Here is a 20762-nt window from a genome sequence, read left to right as displayed (position 1 = left end):
GCTGCATCAGGAGTGGGCAGGAGGATGAGTACAGGAACCTAATCAAAGACTTTGTTAAATGGTGTGACTCAAACCACTTACATCTTAACACCAGCAAAACCAAGGAACTGGTGGTGGATTTTAGGAGGCCCAGGCCCCTCATGGACCCTGTGATCATCATAGGTGACTGTGTGCAGAGGGTGCAGACCTATAAATATCTGGGAGTGCAGCTGGATGACAAATTGGACTGGACTGCCAATACTGATGCTCTATGTAAGAAAGGTCAGAGCAGACTATACTTTCTGAGAAGGTTGGCATCCTTCAACATCTGCAGTAAGATGCTGCAGATGTTCTACCAGACAGTTGTGGCGAGTGCCCTCTTCTACGCGGTGGTGTACTGGGGTGGCAGCATAAAGATGAAAGACGCTTCACGCCTGGACAAACTTGTTAAGAAGGCAGGCTCTATTGTAGGAGTAAAGTTGGACAGTTTAACATCTGTGGCAGAGCGACGGGCATTAAGCAAACTCCTGTCAATCATGAATAATCCACTGCATCCACTGAACAGTGTCATCTCCAGGCAGAGGAGTAGCTTCAGTGACAGACTTTTGTCACTGTCTTGCTCCACTGACAGACTGAGGAGATCGTTTCTCCCCCACACTATGCGACTCTTCAATTCCACCCGGGGGAGTAAATGCTAACATCATTTTTTTTTTTTTTTTACTATTTAATTTAATATTGTTTCTTTGTATCAGTATACTGCTGCTGGATTATGTGAATTTCCCCTTGGGATTAATAAAGTATCTATCTATCTATCTATCTATCTATCTATCTATCTATCTATCTATCTATCTATCTATCTATCTATCTATCTATCTATCTAACACATGTCTCATGGACCTCATTTAAAAGATTCAGCATGTTAGGACTCGAAAGATTCCAAATATTGTTTTTAACGAAGTTCTGAAATAAATCTGAAACTAATGAAATAGCAACAAAACAAAAAAAAATCTTAAAAGTGTGTATCTGGAAAACCAAACACAGGGGTTGACAAGTGAAGCGAGCAGGGGGCAAGCCCCCTAGTCTTACAAAAGAAAAACCTTCTCCCAGTTAAAAACATTTAAATACAGTGACTCAGAATGCTGGGTAAGTTAGTGGTAATTGCTGCAAATATACAGTAAGCTCAACTGATATGACAGGTATGCTAAACATCATAAAATCTAAATCTAAAAATGTAATACACTGTTTTGTGCTGTGTCAAGTAGGATAATATTTTAGAATTTAGTGTGGAATAAACAAATCTAAGAATTTCAAGTCAACTGAGCAAAGTTTTTTTCATTTTTACTTTTTTATGTCACCAGCAGCAAGCAGCATCTCAGCAGTTGGTCTTTCAGCAACAGCTCCTTCAGGTTCAGCAGCTTCAACAGCAACACCTTTTAAACCTTCAGCGGCAAGGCTTGCTTACCATTCAGACCATCCAACCAGGACAGAGTGCTCTGTCTTTGCAGCCCCTGCACCAAGGCAAGTTGCTTTGAAGTATAAATTACTGTACAAGTCATCAGTTCAGTAAGTGGTTCATGGTTATGTTTATAATTTTTTTTATTTTCTTAAATGTGTGTCTTGTCAACAGAACCTGGTTATGGTCTACAGCTTTCTCCATAGTAAACTTACTTTCTGATACCAATAAATAAGAGAGGGAAAAGGTACACATCCATCCATCCATCCATTATCCAACCTGCTATATCCTAACTACAGGGTTATGGGGGACTGCTGGAGCCAATCCCAGCCAACACAGGGTGCAAGGCAGGAAACAAACCCCGGGCAGTTCGCCAACCCACCGCAGGAGGTACACATATTTATGTGAAATTTTAAACTACACATGGTGACTTTAATACTCCTCAGGTGGTGAGAAAGAAAAAGTCTCACGAGGGTCCCTCTAAATTTAACTTTGAAATTATAGCTATAATTCATCAAAATCTAGGTAAGTGAGCAGACTGGGTTGTTAATGATGTACTTTAAGCTTGAAGTAGGCTTGACACCCAGATGTTCATGGGGCACTAAAGTGCCTTTAAAATATGCAGAACCTGTACAGTTTTTAATTGGAGTCCACTAATAAACTCAGAAAGAACCTTAGGATGATTATCAATAAACAGAGGATAGGCTGGGTTTAACAGTTTATAGCTTTATATGGTCATTACTGTCACATATATAGAATATAATGAAAATCTTTCTTGCATGTTTTAATCAATAAGTGGTTGTGCAGAGGAAAATATCAAAGGTCTTGTTGTTTCACATAAAGCTTGAAGTGACACCAGAAATACCAGAGGCAAAAACACATGCAAAAACTGCACACCTAAAGAGGGTGTTGACCAAACCAGTCTTAGGATGGAAAGATAACTTCACCATCTTTTAGCATGAGCAGACAACAAGATTAATTCAGACAATTCTGATTGCAATCCTCTGCAAGGACATTTGATACTGCAGACAGATTCAGTGAGTGTCATCACAGCTTTCCCACAGCATCAAAATTGTTGGGACACCCAACCAAGATCCAGGAAAGAAAGAAAAAAAGAAAAGAAAAAGGTTATGTCACTGAGTCACCGTGGGTGCCTGTGCCTTCCTTTTATGTTGTATATTCTTCTGGAAACTCAAACAATTAAGCTATTTGCCCATAATACTATTGATATGATTAAACAACTTCTACTGGTAATGTTTTCTGATGCTTAAGCAGAGCTTGAAGATTTGTAAAGGATAGGTGGTACTGGAGTGAATCTGTAGTGACGTGCTTTGTGTAATAATACTAGTGTTTATATTCATGTTTTTTTTTGTATTTTAGGGTTTTTGGACCTGCAGATCATGCTTTTGTGGGTTTATTTAAAACTTGTTCGGAAAAGTTGATTTTGGCTAATCTGGTTAATTTGTTTAAAGTGACAACCAATAATATATAAGTGCCATCATTTTCAGCATATGTATGTGTACTTCATAAAATAGTGTTCAAGTGTTAAAGAGGTTCCTTAGCTTTTCAGTCATTTCTAATTCTGGTTCCTCTTTGAGTGAATGCAATAGTGAATGTTGGCAAGTGTGTACGCAAATGTGCATGTACAGAAAAGATGTTTCAGGCCAAGGAGTTGGAGACATTTGGCTGGGAGAGGGCTTACACAGGCATATGTGGATCATAGTGTTGTGAAAACATTTCAGAGAAGGCATTATCTCTGGCAAACAGGCTAGAAACTCTTCAGGGAGATAGCTAGAGAAAACCACTATTGTGACCTAATTACTCCTGATCAAAATAAAAAAAATTGATAATCAATGAGCTTCAACAGTTTAGAATTGTGAGATCTCAAGGGCATGATGAGTTACAGAGAGTGTAAAACAAATTCAGTTAGTGCTCAAATAGAAAATTTAAAAACATGTTTTATATATAAAAATATTATGCAAAAAATGTAAAAGTAAATTTAAATTTGAACTTTATCATGAACAAATATGTTAAATAAGATACAATCAACTTAATCATGTCTTGGATATCATTTTTTTCTTTTTTTTTAGTAGTTTGATGAAGTTGGTCTTTTATCCATTTGGAATACAAAGAGGCCACAGAATAATTAATTGGAGATATAAAACTAAGTAGGTTGCATAGAGTTTCCCAGCTTTAAGTTCTACTACACTGGGTTTCTATTATATACAGTTATACTATGAGATTATCAAAAGAATTAAACAGAATAGAATTTGTACCTAGGTGTTTAGGTTTTTAAAGAAATATTTTCCCTAAATCCTCCCTGTACTGTTTTTTCTAGGCATCAGTTACCATTCATTGTCACCAATAAAGTTGAAATTTAGGATTTCAATACTCACTTACAATACAGTATTGGTGTAGGATGAAATGTTGTTAGTACCCATATGAGTCTGAATAGATACAAACATACTTACATAAAAGTAAAATTAATACAAAATGTTATTTGTAGAGTCATGCCAAAAAAGGGGTTATAACATAGCCACCTGCAAATAGGCGCAAAGTCAAAGTTAAAAGTTACTATGGTATATACTAAAGAAATTTTATTCATTTAACATTTATCTGTAAACGTTCAGATCTAGACTACAAATGTTATTATTGTAAAACATTTCTTTTGCCAAGTATCTTAACAAAGGTCTGAACAATAATAATGCATTTTATTTAATAGGCACCTTTCTTAACACTCAAGGTCACCTTACAATGAAATTAAACAAAAGTAATAAGATATAAAAACAAAGAGGGCGATAAGATCAAACAGCAAAAGGTACAGAGGTAGTAGCAAACATCAAAGATAACAGGCAGTAACAGTGTTAAATTCATAATTGGTATGCTTGTTTGAAGAGATGCATTTTGAGGGCAGTTTTAAAATGTGTTTTTGAGTCTAGTTGACAAATATGAGAGGGACGAGAACTCCAGAGTTGAGGAACACTATGAGAGAATTCTCGAGCTCCCATAGACCAGAGTTTGATGTATGGTACAGAAAGTAGTGCTGCAGATGAGGATCTGAGGGAGCGAGAGAGAGTATAAATCTGTAGGCGATCAGTAAGATAGGGAGGAGTGAGGTTGTAGAGAGCTTTAAATGTTAAGAGCAGCATTTTGTAATGTATTCGGTAGTAAACAAGGAGCCAGTGAAGTTGGGAGAGAATAGGTATAAAATGTTCAATGTAGAATTAGAACAGGTTATTATCCTAGCAGCAGAATTTTGAATAACTTGTAAGCGATGGATACATTTTTGTGGGATGCCAGCTAGAACAGCATTACAGTAATCCATATGTAAAGTGACCAATACTTCAGTACTGTGTTGCGTAAGAACAGGATAAAGTCTAGAAATATTTTGGAGATGGAAGAAGGCGATTGTTAATTAAAATGGAAGAATGGTTAACCTTAGTGAGTATAGATTTAGAACCAAAAAGGAGTACCTCAGTTTTATTCTTATTTAATTGGAGAAAATTATGAGTCATCCATGATTTTATGTCTTGGAGACATGCTACAAGAGTATTTGGAAGAAAAACAGAAGTGTATTTAGTGGATAGATAAAGCAGTTTGTCATTAGCGTAACAATGAAATTTAATACCATGGTGTCGAAAGATATTACTTATTGGAAAGATGTAAATGAGAAAAAGAAGCGTCTCCAAAGCAGAACCCTGCGGAACTCCCTGAGTAACGATTGCATTCTCAGATTTAAAGCCCTTTATTTAAACAAATTGCCTTATAACAGTGAGATAGGAAGAAAACATTTGGAGGACAAGGCCACAGACTCCAAAACTAGCTAGTTGTTTCAAAAGTATCTGATGAGATATGGTGTCAAATGTGGAACGGAGGCCAACAAGACAAGAATTGATAAAAGTCCCATGTCAGCTGCCTGGAGGATATCATTTGTGATTTTGACCAGGGTAGTTTCTGTGCTGTATTTAGGATGAAAACCAAATTGAAACTGTTTAAAAAGGTTATTTTTTGAAAGATTTGACTAAAGTTGGGAAGCAGTCATCTTTTGGAGAATTTTAGATATGAATGGAACATTTGAAATAGGCTGATAATAGTTTAGGATATTAAGGTCTAAGCCATGTTTTTTCAGAATTGGAGTAATTGAGGCCATTTTTAGTGAGAGGGGGACTGTGCCTGTAGTAAGGGAAGAGTAAACTATAGTAGTTATCATGGGGGAAATATGTGACAGACAGGACAACAAAGCTTGTAGGTACTTGATCCAATTAGCATGTGGAAGAATTAGATTTTGTTATAAGCTCCGAGATATTATTTTCAGCTGGTAAACTGAACTCTGAGAATAAGGTAGTTGGTAAGGGAATATGGATGATATTGGAAAGTATGTTATTTTCTGTAGAAATAGAGGAAGCAAATTGCTGGTGAATTTTTTCAATTTTTGAGTACAAGTACAGCAGTATTTAACAGAGAGGTTATGGTGAGCGTCATTTTCTGGTGGTGTAATTAGACTATTCATTGTAGAAATAATTTTTCCCTCCTGTGTAGATAATGTTAAAGCAGTATACAGTTTTGGCAACAGAGAGAGCATTTTTGTGTTTTAACATACGATCTGAATACATTTTCTTAAGTACAACAAGGGCCATCTTCTTAGTTAGACGCTCCAACTGTCAGCCCATGTCCTTGAGCTGACGGAGTTCAGGTGTAAACCATGGAGCAATGTGAATAAATGAAAGTCCATGTTTTTAAGAAGGCTAGTGTATCAAAAGCAGACAGACAGAGCAGCATTGTAATGATCTACTAATTCTCAAGTCAAGTCAATTTGGGGAACATGCACTGGTACAGTGCGCTGCCACACCCACTACACGACGAAACAACTCCGGATCCCAGTTGGCAACACCCCAGGCAGACATGCGGTCCAGCCCCACCCTCCGGAAATGACCCTACATCTGCTGCACCCAGGTGTTACATGGGTGACCCCTTTGCCTGGTCCAGCCACTCGGGTCCCCAACAATGAGGATCTTACGAGCTGGATCACCCTTGGGGAAATGCACCACATGGCCATAGTGCCGTAACTCCCTCACAATGCAGGTAATGTGCCTCATTCAGGGCTCCATGAGCATGTGCTCATTAGACACAAAGTCAAACCAACAGTACCCTAGGATTTTCTGGAGAGACACAGTACCAAAGGAGTCCAGCCTTCGTCTCAGGTCACTGGACAGCATCCATGTCTCGCAACCATATAGAAAGACATGAAGCACCAGGACTCTAAAGACTTGGACCTTCGTCCTTTGCATAGATATTGGGAGTGCCACACACCCCTTCCCAGCGACCTCATGACCCCCATCCCCTTCCAATCTGCCTACTAACTATATAGGAAGAATCCCTACAAACATGAATGTCACTGCCAAGGTAAGTAAATCTCTCAACAAGGTCAACACTCTCTCCGCAAACATACACACTGCTGATGGCTGTGCTCAAGAGGTCATTAGCCCTGAATCTTGTTTTTTATCCAGGACATTCGCAAGCCCAGAAACTCTGACTCCTCGCTCAGTCTCTTGAGCGCCCCGATCAGAGCCTCCATTAACTCTGTGAAGATCATTGAATCATCAGCAATGTCAAGATTCGTGAATCTTTCTTTACCAGCAGATGCCCCACAACCTTGCCCAACACCCAGTCCATACAAGTATTAAAATGAGTAGGAGCAAGAACACACCCCTGACGAATCCCAGAATCAACTGGGAAAAATACAGAGGTTCTGCCTCCACTCTGCACAGCACTCACAGTACCAGTGTACAGGCCGGCCATGATATCCAGCAAACTCGAGAGGATCCTGTGAACCCTCAGGATGTCCCACAGGGCAGCTCGATCAACTGAGTGAACCACCCATTCTCACTGAGATTGTTCAGGTGGTGAACCAGCTCAGGGGAGGAAAGGCTGCAGGGATCTGTGGTATCCAGGGTGAACTTCTCCAGTCTGGTGATAAGGCAGTCCACCTGGCATTGCAAGCAATCTTTGCTTCCATTTGGAAGACAAGTATCATCCCAACTGACTGGAAAACGGGACTTGTCATCCCTATCTGGAAAGGCAAGGGTGATTGCCTGGAGTGCAGCAACTACAGAGGGATAACACTGCTACTCTGTGCCGGGTAAGGTCCTTGCTAGGCTTGTCCTCAATAGGATTTGTGATCACTTGCTCACCTACCAGCAACCAGAACAGTTTGGTTTTATGCCTAAGAAGTCTACCATCGACCGCATCCTGGCACTGAGGGTTCTTATGGAGCGCAAACACAAATATCGGCAGAGTTTCTTTGCAGCCTTTATCGATTTTTGTAAACTGTTTGACTCAGTTGAGCGATCTGCCCTTACTAATTCTGATGGTGTATATAAGAGAAGCAATATATGAATGTTTGTGAAGAATTGCAGGATGCAGCTTTCTTTAGTCTTCCTCCAACACTCAGTATTCCATCTTGTATGACTGGGTCAAGTTTAAAGATTTGACTGTTCTTTTTTACACAAGGATTTTTCTTTAAAGCCTTTCATTCCTCTGGAAATTTTGCAGTTAATTGAGGCGGACAAGCTCTGTTTCAGCTTTAGCCGGGTGCAAGAGCCAGTTCCTAGTTACATAAATGTTTTACTAAATGATAAGTGCATAATCTATGGGATGTTCCTATAACCCCCATACGTTAAATTGAATTGGCAAATTCTAGCTATTTCTAACTTTTCTGACTAAACATTTTTCACTGTTTGTGATCAGCCTTGCCATGTATAAGGTGTAGAAGGCACATGGTTTTAAACCGTGCCTTGCGTACCTTGTGTGTGTGTTTTGTGTCTTTACTGCTCCTTTGCCAACCTGAGCTGGACTTGGAGTTCCTTCTGCACGCATTTGAGCTCATACTGATCACTGCCTTTAAAAGCCCTTTTCTTCTGGTTCAAAAGGCCCTTGATGTCACTTGTAATCCATGGCCTGTTGTTAGCATAGCAGCATACTGTTCTTACTGGAACTACAATGTCCATACAGAATTTGATGTAATCAGTTGTGCAGTCAACAGCCTCTTCAATGTTCTCACTATGTGACCCCGCAGTATATCCCAGTCTGTAGTTCCCAAGCAGTCTCTCAGAGCCTGCTCTGCCTCAGGGGACCACTTCCCGAATGATTGTGTGGTTGTAGGTAGCGCCTTCCCTCTTGGTTTGTAGTGAGGCTGAAGCAGAACCAGGTTATGATCTGCTTTCCCAACCGCAGGCAGCGGGGTGGCGCTGTATGCGCCTTTAACGTTTGCATACAGTAGGTCAATAGTCCTATTTCCCCGGGTGTTACAGTCCACATACTGGGAGAAGGCAGGTAATGTTTTGTCCAGCGTTACATAGTTAAAGTCTCCAGCAATTAGCACAAGCACCTCAGGGTGCTGCATTTGTAACTTAACAACTGCGGAATGGATGATGTCACAAGCTATCTCTGCATTCACTCGAGGGGGGATGTAAACAATAGCAACAATCACGTGTCCAAACTCTCTGGGCAAGTAATAGGGGCGCAAACATATGGCCAACAGTTTGATGTCCCTGCAGCAAGTGGAGATTTTAACGTTTACATGTCCTGAGTTGCACCACCTTATATTTACATAGTGAGTGAGTCCTCCTCCTTTCTTCTTACCACAGGTATTTGCGTCTCTGTCCGCTCTAACTGTGCTAAACCCAGGTAGCTCCACGTTAGCATCTGGGATGGTAATTATTAGCCACGTTTCACTAAAACACAGCAAGCTACATTCTCTGTAGGTTCTGACATTTTTCTTCAGCACAGCCAGTTCGTCGATCTTATTTGGTAGTGAGTTCACATTTCCCAGGATCACAGAAGGCACCGATGTTTTATAGCGCCACTTTCTCGCAAGCTGCTTGGATTTTATCTTATCTTTTATCTTAGCGCCGGCTCGGCAGCCCCGATATCGTCTTCTTACCTCGTCAGGTAAATAGGGAACCACACCGGCGTGGGCATTTCTTCTTAGTGCTTTAAGTTGACTACTTGAATAGGCGAGTCTCAGCGTGTAAAAATCCATGTCAAGTAGTAAAAGTAGTAAAAAGTGTCCAGGGAGCGATTCCACATAAAAGAAAGTGGTAGAAGTGATCAGTGAAATAGAGAAAAATAGAGAAAAAAAGGTAAAAGATAAAGTCATACATGGAGCTGCTGGAATTAGCTGTAAATTCGCGGCGGTGCCTCTACTACAGTCCTGCACATTCCCCTTATTCTTAAATATCGACACCAGTGCACTTCTTCTCCACTCCTCAGGCATCCTCTCACTTTCTAAGATTCCATTAAACAATCTGTTTAAAAACTCTACTGCCATCTCTCCTAAACACCTCCATGCTTCCACAGGTATGTCATCTGGACCAACGGCCTTTCCATTTTTTCATCTTCTTCATTGCTGTCCTTACCTCCTCCTTGCTAATCAGTTGCACGTCCTGCTTCACTATCTCCTTTATCATCCAACCTCTGCTCTGTCTCCTCTTCATTCATCAGACTCTAAAAGTACTATTTCCATCTGTTCAACACACTCTCCTCACTTGTGAGTACATTTCCATCTTTGTCCTTTATCACCCTAACCTACTGCACATCTTTCCCAGCTTGGTCACTCTGTCTAGCCAATTGGAACAGGTCCTTTTCTCCCTCTTTAGTGTCCAACCTCTCATACAACTCATCATATGCCTTTTCTTTAGCCTTCGCTACCTCTCTCTTAACCTTGCAGCTTATCTCCTTGTCAGCTTTCTGTATGTCTCTGACTATCCCACTTCTTCTTTGCCATCCTCTTCCTCTGTATACTCCCCTGTACTTCCCCATTCCACCACCAGGTTTCCTTTTCCTCCTTCCTCTGACCAGATGTCATGCCAAGCACCCTTCTTGCTGTCACTCTTACTACTTCTGCTGTAGTTGCCCAGCTGTCTGGTAACTCTTCATTCCCACCCTTTGCCTGCCTTACCTCCTCCCTGAACTCAACCTGATAGTCTTCCTTTTTCAACTTCCACCATTTGATCCTTGGCTCTGCCTTCACTCTCCTACTCTTCTTGATCTCCAGTGTCATCTTCCAGACCACCATCCTGTGCTAACTACACTTTCCCCTGACACCACTTTGCAGTCTTTAATCTCCTTCAGATTGACTCTTCTGCATTGGATATAATCTACCTGTTTGCACCTTCCTCCACTCTTGTACATCACCCTATGATCCTCCCTCTTCTTAAAATTGTCACACTTGGGTCACAGATTTGCACAGAGACACAGGAGGTCGTAGAAACAAGAAGGATTTTTATTCAAACACTGCAAACACATGAGCTTAAACGTGCTCCATGACAAGTCAGAGATGACAGTTCCGCTAGGAGCAGAGAGAGATAAAAGCAAATAATCAATTGCAAAACTGACAGGCGCTGCAAGGCTTATAAGTCGGCGGAGTACCGCGAGGCTTGTATTACGCGTTATAGTGCAAGGATAAGGAGCAATGTGTAGTCAGTGTTTCAGGGTTTGTGGTTTTCCCAGGGGCGTCTGTCTCTATTTGGGGTGCGATCAGCCCTCCAGCTCACACCCTCCCCCTCAGCTTTATTCACATTCCTGTGAATCAAGCGACTCTCTGTACCAGGTTCATTTAGTCGGATAATACGCCTGCTTGACGTGTTCAGAACCTGGTCGGTGCTTTACTGTGAAACTGTAAGGTTGTAAACCCAGAAACCATCTCATTAGACGAGAGTTTGTATCTTTCTGTCGGTACAACCACTGAAGTGGAGCATGATCAGTTACCAAAGTGAAGTTTTGTCCCCACAAGTAATAGCGAAGCGCTTCCACAGCCCACCTAATTGCCAAGCATTCTTTCTCAATTGTAGAATAATTGCGTTCCCTAGGAAGTAATTTCCTACTCAAATATGTGATTGGATGTTCTTCTCCATCAAAAATTTGTGACAGGACTGCGCCCACACCAAATGCACTTGCGTCTGTTTGCAAGATAAAATCTTTTGTGAAATCCGGGTTCCTTAGAACCGGGTAAGAAGACAATGCTTTTTTTAAATCGTTGAAAGAACGTTCGCAATTTTCTGTCCACAGATAGGTCGGTTTTTCTGCCTCTAGTAAGTTCTGTAAGAGGAGCAGCTCTATGTGCAAAATTTGGAATGAATTTTCTGTAGTAACCAGCGAGTCCCAGAAAGCGTACTTGTTTCTGTGTCTCAGGTCTCGGGTAAACAAGCATTTCTTCTATTTTCCTTAATTGTGGCCTAAGTAAACCCTTGCCCATAGAATAGCCTAAGTAATGAGTCTCGGACATGCCTAGTTTACATTTCTTAGGGTTAGCAGTAAGGCCAGCCTGTCTCAAGCTTTCAAGAACGGCTTGAAGCCGCTCTAAGTGTGTTTTCCAATCATTGCTAAAAATCACGACATCGTCAAGGTATGCCCCAGCATATTCAGAGTGAGGACGTAGGATCTGATCCATCATACGCTGAAAAGTTAGAGGTGCCCGTGAAGACCAAACGTAGTCTTGTAAATTCATAGAGTCCGTCAGGAGTCGCAAATGCCGTTTTCTCACAACTGCTAGCCTCTAAAGGCACCTGCCAATAGCCTTTCGTGAGATCTAGCGTGGAGATATAGCTCGCCTGACCCAGTTTTTCCAACAGTTCATCGACACGGGCATGGGATAAGCATCAATTTAGAGACCTTATTCAAGCGCCTGAAATCGATACAGAACCGAACCGAACCGTCTTGCTTTGGGACTAATACGACTGGGCTGCACCAGTCACTTTACTTTCACGAATTACACCCAGTGTCAGCATCTTTTTACCTCTTCAAGACAATATTTCGCGCTTCGGTATCCGAACGGCCGCATCTGTACGCGAACATCAGGTGCAGTGGTAATTTTATGTTTTGTAATGTTAGTCTTGCCTGGTAAATCTGAAAAGACATCAGTGTTCCGTTCTATCAAAGATAACAGTTCTGTCTTTTGCGTGTCAGTAAGATCGTTACCAATGGTAACATCGGTCTGAGAAACAGCAGCCAAGGAAGTGTTAACCTCTTGTCGGTCGTGCCATTCCTTCAAGAGGTTAATGTGTAAAATCTGGAATGGTTTGCGCCGCCTGGTATTCTAACCTTGTAATTTACGGACTCATACGCTCCTCAATAATGGCGGGCCCTGCCATTTAGCTAAGAATTTGTGTGGATCCGAGGGAACCAGTACCAAAACACGATCGCCAGGTTTGAACTCACGGAGCTTGCTGCCCTATCGTAAAGACGCTTCTGAGTTTCCTGTTCTCGTTGTTGGTGTTCCACAGCAATAGAGGAAAGCATAGAAATTCTGTCTTGCAACGAAATTAGTCGATCTGCAAAGCTTGGACCTTAGCTGCTCTCTCGCTTCCTATCCATTCCTCACGCATCACATCCAGGATGCCTCGCGCCGCCTGCCAATAACAACTCAAGGGACTCAAGCCAGTGGACGCCTGTGGTGATTCTCGCACGCGCATACAAAACAAAAGGTAGGACAGTGTTCCATGTTGTGGGATCATTATGAGCAACTCGCCTGATCATCTGTTTCAATGTTTTGTTAAATCGCCGGTTAAACCATTCGTTTGAGGATGGTAAACAGTAGTACTCAATTTCTTAATAGCAAAGCTGTCACACAATTGTTTCATCACGCGAGAAGTGAAAGGTGTGCCTGATCAGTTAAGATTTCTCTAGGGATACCAATACGAGTAAAAGTTTCACATAGTGCTTTGGCTACAGCCAAGAGTTGGCCTTTTCAGCGCAATCATTTCTGGATATCGTGTCGCATAATCAACCAACACCAGCAAATATTGGTACCCATCCTTAGTCTTAGGTAATGGTCCCACAATATCTAATCCCACACGCTGAAAGGGAACTTCCAATATGGGCATAGGACAAAGGGGAGCCCGAGGAGGCTTATAAGCAGAGACGATCTGGCAGTCTGGACATGAAGTACAAAATCGTTCAACATCTTTTCCCATATTAAGCCAATAAAATCGTTTTGATAACCGGTCTCTAGTTTTGTCGGCACCGAGGTGCCCCCCCAAGATGTGTGAATGTGCCAGATGCAAAACAGTTTCCCTATGTGCTTCAGGTATCACCAGTTGTTCAATAAATTCCCTCCAAATGATCTGAGATCACTCTGAAAAGGCAACCGTCCTTTTCTATAAAGTGTGGGGTTTTCACACCCCGAATTACGCTCTTGGTAATAAGAGTCATTAGCAGGGCAGCCTGTTTAAATGCATATTCTAATGAGCTATCAGTATGCTGCAAACGCACAAAATCTGATTGTTCGTTAACGCCGGTTTGTGTTCGAGGCGTTTGCAATCTGGGAAGATGTAGAAGGACCAGCCCATTCTGGAAGATTGTCGGGGGTGACCTCCTCCGTCTCGCTGGAGAGATCGGGTTCAATATCTAAGTTGGGCTCTAGATTTTCCCCGCCGCTACCAGTTCTTCGTCTTGGTTTTCTTCTTCTTCTCCCTCCCCACTAAGTTCATTAGTGGACTGGACTACTGGTCCCTTACATTTATTAATCAGTTTCGAAAAAGGGCATTTCTCCGTCCTATGAGTAATGGCCAAGGGCACGAGTCTGAAACGGCAGACCAAACCTTAAAGTGGCGCCCTATAAGTTAAAGGAAGAAGTAAAGTCTGATAATCTTTAACATCACCATGTACACAGCGTATTTTTACAGTCTCACAGTCTCTAAGGCATTGTTCATTAAGACAGTCTCGTCTCACAATACAAAGGTCACTTCCGAAGTCTAACAATGCTGAGATTTCTCTGTCCCCAATTTCACCGGGATCAACAAGCCATCTTTTCCATCCGGATATGTAATAGTTGAGCAACAAATCTCGGCCAGTCCAATCTCCATTGAATGAGCTGGAGACAAGCGACATTCTCTTGCCAAATGGCCGAGCTGATCACATCGGAAACATCTACGGTCGGCTCCGTTTCGAAATATCCTCTCGACGCCCACGCCGACGTGCTCTGTAGTGTCCACGGTTTCTCGCCCCTGTTGCCGCTGTCTCCCCAGAAACAGGCGCCCATCTACGACTGGATTTCCGGGTCCTACCTGACCCCATTAGATTTTCAGGTCCTGCAGCTTGTCGATCGAGCGAGAATGTCCTGGACGTTCGCTCACAGGTTGCAAAGCAGCACGAAATCCACCGCTCTTTCTCCAAGCGGACTGTGAACCCTCTAATCGTCTGGACATAATCGTTAATGATTTAATATCATGGCGTAGAAATTCATCTCGAAGAACTTCAGGTATGCCGGCCAGTAATATATTCACGACAACTGTTTCCATCACGTCTCCTTCAAACCAACAGTGCACTTTATGTATCAAATCTTGAATTTGCGCATGGATTGGGTCATCCATGTTTAGTTTCCAGTCTTTAAGTGCATATATTTTAGACCTCTGAAATAAGTCACCCCACTTCTGGTACCACTTGTCACGCTTGGGTCACAGATTTGCACAGAGACACAGAAGGTCGTAGAAAAAGAAGGATTTTTATTCAGACACGCAAACACATGAGCTTAAACATGCTCCATGACAAGTCAGAGATGACCATTCCGCTAGGAGCAGAAAGAGATAAAAGCAAACAATCAATTCCAAACTTGCGCAGGCAAGGCTTATAAGTCGGTGGAGTACCGCGAGGTTTGTATTACGCGTTATAGTGCAAGGATAAGGAGCAATGTGTAGTCAGTGTTTCAGGGTTTGTGGTTTTCCCAGGGGCGTCTGTATCTATTTGGGGTGTGATCAGCCCTCCAGCTCACAAAATACGTATTGTATAATAGTAACAATAAGAGCAGCTCATTACTCAAAATGGTAACTCAGGGAAGTGGTCAGAATTGAATCCATGACCTCTTGATTATGAGTCAGCAGGTCTTACCACTGCACCACCAAAGTGGTCATGTCAGTGTTGTACCCTGTATTGTTAAGTAAAAGCACACTTGTTTTGTCATACGTGTACCTTTTGTGAAAGTGTTTATTTGATATTTGGACTTCAGTATTCACACATTATACACTTCATGTCAAACTTTTGTTGTTAGTACTATACCATGAAAAAAGTTTCTATTTTAGGTAGGTGTTCAACATTTCTTGTATTTCTCGCATTTCCTGTTAACCTACATTTACATAGATCCTTATAGACATGGGACACAAATGAAATATGTGTATTCTGAATATCAAGATATTACTATATTTACCCTGTACCTCTCCAGGAACCTTACAACCAGATAAACAAGACTTGAGCTGGGAGCCTGAGTTGAGCTATGGCAGTGGGGGGATGGGATAGCAGACTGATTGCTGCTTGTGCTGATCGACACATTTACAAAACAAAAGATGCTAATGGAGAGGTGCGAATGGATTTAAGGTGGCCCAGGATTGCAAGTTTTTTCATAGGCTTCAGGTATTCTAGTGTTAATTATCAACTAAACTTTAAATCACAGCACTATTATTTTCAAAAACTTGCGGCAAGGTGCTGGAGATGGCGTTTTTCATTTTTCATTATTAATTTCATTATTAAATCATTATAGATATTAATCACAAATTTCCAGCCAGTGTAAATTTATAGTACTTGTAAAAATTAACCTTTTCTTTTCACTTTTACTCTCAGTCACGATCACGACACAACACCCCCCAACCCCCTAGATCTGATGCGGTTACTTTTTATCTGAAACTGGGAATAACTGTAGATGTGAGTGGTGTTTTGAGACAATGGAACTGGAAATTCTCTGATCTGGAGGGATAAAAGCTGACACACAAACGCTGGTGAATCTGCCTTCTTCGTATCTCACCATTACTTGAATTTGTTATTATTTAGTTTTATTGAGTGTTCCTGCTCACGCTGAATTAGTATGCGCTTTATGGTCGATGATGTCAAAGCTGCACTGACAAAAAAACAGACATAGGTATATATGATATTTGGAATAACTCATTTTATGACCTGTATAGTACATTTCAGAAAACATTGTGGCACTGATGCAACATTATTCATTTTATTCATATTCGTTCACAAAACATCTTGCGCTTGTAATCAGTGACCGCATTTTTTTTTCCGATCTTGCCAGTGTGCACTTTTGGGTGCATGGGGTTGTTTCTTTTGTGCTCCAGGACATGCAGAGGAAAGAATAGTACAGAGAGGTCAGTTCCGCGCAACAGGCAATCATCATATTCAAATGGTAACAGTTCACACACAACCAAGGGCCGTCCTTTCTATATTTACGACATGTGTACCTGTTGCCATGTACACAGTTCTCTCTGTGCTGTGGTTACTATTACACTGAAGGGGCTGAGTAAGCGGCGGTCTTGGAACAGAAGCTTGTCCATGTTGCATCCTCTTTTGCTTTATCCATCGCCTTTTCTTGTAAGAAGCGATGACAAAGCTCCTCTGCAAGTTGAGCAAAGAACACTCTTCTTTTCTCAGTGGCTCCCATGCATGCCTTGTACAGTACATGTGCGCTGATTACCGGCAAGTCAAATGTGTTATAGCACAAGCAACTGGCCACCTGCGTGCTCGTGCCACTCTGAATAAGCTCATGCCTTTTGGTGAACAATGTCAATGCAGCACTGGGTAAAAAAAGAAACAGACAAATATATGTAACATTTTGAAGAAGTCATTTTATGTCCTGAATAGTACCAATCAAAAAACATTGTTGCACTAATGCAATATTATTTAAAAATGAACAGCATCAGATCGGGTATGAATTTATACAGTGCTGTTAGTTAGAGTCAGATCAGAAGGGGGGGGTGGGGTGGTGATCGAGGGAAAGTGTGAACGTGACTGAGAGAATAAAACTGAAAAGAAGCTAACTTTTTAAAATGCCATACATTTACATACAGAGGATGGGGGTGTTGTATCGTGATCGTGACTGAGAGAGTAAAAGTGAAAAAAAAAAACGCAAATTTTTACATGTACAGTGTTACCTCAGTATATGTCCGCTTTGGAATAAGTCCAACTTGGTATACGTCCTGTTTGGACACGAAAAATTTTGCTTGGTATATGACCTTGTTTTCCTCTCTCAAGACAAAGCCACGACTGCCTACGAACGTCAATGCGCCAGTTGCTGGCATTCAGTAAACAACCTGCGCTATAATTCTTTGTGAATTTTCACGTGTGTGGTATAGCGGGTCCACAGCTCCTGTCAAAGGCCAGTTTTAAAATAAATAATCACCGCGGCTTGGTGAGGGGGCGTGGTGTTTGTGTGGCTGAAGACGTTTTCAGGGTGATTCACGATGTGGGCATTTCTCACCTAAATGCAGAGGTGAGAGACCATCCGCATTCGTTATTGTTCCTGGGGCTGCTTATCTTGATAAATAGAAACGCGAGTCGGCTAGAAGGGTAGGAAAAAGAAAGAACGGACGGGAGGTTGCGAGAGAAAGAAAGAAAGAAAGAGAGAGAGCCGGTGCAGGAGAGCGAGCGAGTGCAGGAGAGGGTTGCAGCTGAACAGGGAGCCTGGGTATTGGGCCGACACCCAGGGAATAGTAGTAGTGGTCACTCCCGAGTAATCATGGAGCGGGATTGACCGGAAGGAGGATGACTCTCCGTGTAAGGCAGCGGGAGTCGGGACTTGGGCGAGTGTATTCCCCAGTGTGGGCGGCCTTGTCGCTGTGGATCTCAAGTCGTTGTCAGGAGGAGCCTACCGGAACCAGGGATTGAAGAGGTGAACTGAACAGCTGAAGTAGGCAGAGTGAAGGTCAGCTGCAAGTAGGTTAACTCCCCTGTTGGGAAGCAGGGGGGCCGCCAGGTAAAAAGGCACCACACTTCTTGTTGTTTTTTTTTTTTTTAAAGGAATGCTTCCTGCTGTATTTTAATCTCGTTGCTTTTAAGAAGACCTTATTCTATTGTTTTTAACCTCCACATTTCACTTCTGATTTTATGGATTATTTATTTAAATTTTGGACACTGCACTTTAATTTGAACACCTTGTTTTGTTGATTGTTTTAATAAAAGCACTTTGCACTTTTTTGCCATCCCCTTGCTTTGTTGTGCCACATTGCTAAGCTCATCAGTAACATTACCGACGGTGTAGGGTTCAAGGGCTACCCGACAGCTGATGGGTAGCATACAGCAAACCCGCATCATCACAACGTGATGCCGAGAACGACGGTATCTACGATTGTGAAAAACAAAGACGTTATTAAAAAGTAAAGTGAGGCCATCAGCCTTCACACATTATACAGTCCATGTCTACATTTTGTTGTTTATTACTAAAACATGAAAAATGTTTCTGTTTTAGTGATATTTTTACACAGATTGTTGTAGACACAAAACACACATCAAATTATTTCTCCTTAAAATTCTGGGTACCTCACTCCCAGATGATCTATCAAGGCAGGAACTGGAAGAACTTCTTGCCCGTTCTGAGGCGGTAGGGGGGATAGTATAGCAGGCTGCTTGCTGCTTATCGACATATTTAGAAGACAAAAGAGGCTGACGGAGAGGGGCAAAGGGATTTAAGGTGGGCCAGAATTATGAGTTTTTTTCGTTGGTCATGTTAAACAGTATGCCACCATGTTCAAATAAAATCAATAGGGTATATGACCCAGGGTTTTATTTTGTTTATATCCTTGATCATTTAATAGCTGCAATCAGTGACATGAGTCAGTAATATTATAATAAAAGGTAACAGGGACAAATACTTTGGTGTATTTTATAGCACTATCATTTCAGATGCACTTTTGCAATGCCCAGGAGATGAGTCCAGGTGCAGATTTCTGCAGCTCCACAATTCAGTAGCTCTGCTGAACAGCCAATTCCATTAAAAGTTTTTATCACTTGGTTTACTTGAATTGAGCCAGATAACCCTCCCCAAATGCTAACTTTAACCATAGTGTAACCGGCTGTGTTTATTTGACAAATAATATAAAGGACAATCTCCTCAATGGAGTGGACCTCTGGAGGTCTGAAGTTAGAGTCTATTGATATCTAGAGCAAGAAAGTATTTGAAGGTAAAGCTGTAAATAGGAATGTTCTCATTGTTATGTCATTTCTTATTTTTTTAAATTCCAGCCAATCTGATGAAAGGACCCTTCTACCCAATGATTCGAGTGCTCCTTTATTAAAGATGACCTTTCTATAGGTAGGCAAACAACTTGGCAGTAGAGCAGTGCCACAAATTGCCACATGTGAGTACTGAGAAGAGAAACAGAATAGACAGGATTTAGTAACAATTTATAAATATTATATGACTAATATTTTAATATTAATGAGTTTTTATTACTATTTATTATCCACAGAGATGCATTATGGGTAGCTATTCAGCAGCTCTGCTCAGGGTATGCTAAACTGAAGTAGTGAGTCTTCAGCCTAGATTTTAAACCTGAGACTGAAGGGGCATACCTTATAGTAGCAGGCAGACCATTTCACAGCTTCAGGGCCCTGTAACTAAAAGCTCAACCTCCCACTGTTATTTTATTAATCCTTGTAATCATAAGCAGACCAGCATCTTGAATCTTAATGTGCGCTCTGGTTTGTAAGTAATAATGAGTTCAGATAAGTAAGCAGGACTTTGGCCATTTAAGGCTTTATATTTTAAAAGGAGGATTTTGAAATCGGCCTTAAACTTAACCTGCGCCAGAGTAAGGACTTAAGAACTGGAGTTATGTGTTTGTATTTCCTTGAGTTATGTGTTCATATTTTCCTGTTTTTGTAATAATTCTTGAAGCAGCATTAGTTAGTAGTAGTCAGTCCTACTAGAAATAAATGCATGAATTTCTCAATATCCTGCATATTCTGAAAATACCTTCATTTTCTAACTGTTTTAAGATGGAAAAAACATATTCTGGGCAGTTTTTTAATGTGCTCTTTAAATTACATGCTAGTGTCAAAGACAACATCAAGAATGTGGACTGATTCAGTAAAACTAATGGTGATTCCTACTGAGTATAAATAATGACAACATATTCTTGCGATCAACATCATTCTCTTCAATAACTAACATTTTTGATTTGTCTAGGTTCAAAGACAAACAGTTCTATCATCCACTCCTTTAACTCACTAACACATTTAATTAAGGACAACAACAGAGAAACTTCATTTGATCTAAATGAAAGGTGTAACTTGCTATCATCTGCATATGAGTGAAAATTAATGTTATGGTTTCTAATGATAGATCCCAGTGGAAGCATGTAAAGTGAAAACAGTAAAGGTCCCAGTATTGTGCTCTGCAGGACACCATATCTAACTTCTTTGTTTAATGATGGAGTACTTTCAGCACATTGCTGTATGTATTTCAATCGATTTGATAAATAAGAATCAAATCAGGCAAGAATATTTCCTGTAAGCCCAATGTGTTTTCAGCCCATGTAGTAAAATAGAATGGTCAGTGGTATCA

General features: G+C 41.2%; 1 protein-coding gene across 1 annotated transcript in view; it reads left to right on the top strand.

The window, feature by feature from the left end:
• Positions 1–20762, top strand: part of LOC120540226 (forkhead box protein P1-like) — a 526994-nt gene that overhangs the window by 138118 nt on the left and 368114 nt on the right. Inside the window, exon 5 of the mRNA XM_039770790.1 lies at positions 1338–1497. Coding sequence (XP_039626724.1) covers positions 1338–1497 — 160 coding nt within the window. The remainder of the gene's footprint in view (positions 1–1337; positions 1498–20762) is intronic.

Source organism: Polypterus senegalus, chromosome 12 (genome assembly GCF_016835505.1).
Source record: "Polypterus senegalus isolate Bchr_013 chromosome 12, ASM1683550v1, whole genome shotgun sequence".
Taxonomy (NCBI): Eukaryota; Metazoa; Chordata; class Cladistia; order Polypteriformes; family Polypteridae; genus Polypterus; species Polypterus senegalus.
The sequence above is the reverse complement of the archived record's forward strand: the minus strand, read 5'-3'. Positions and strand labels throughout refer to the sequence as shown.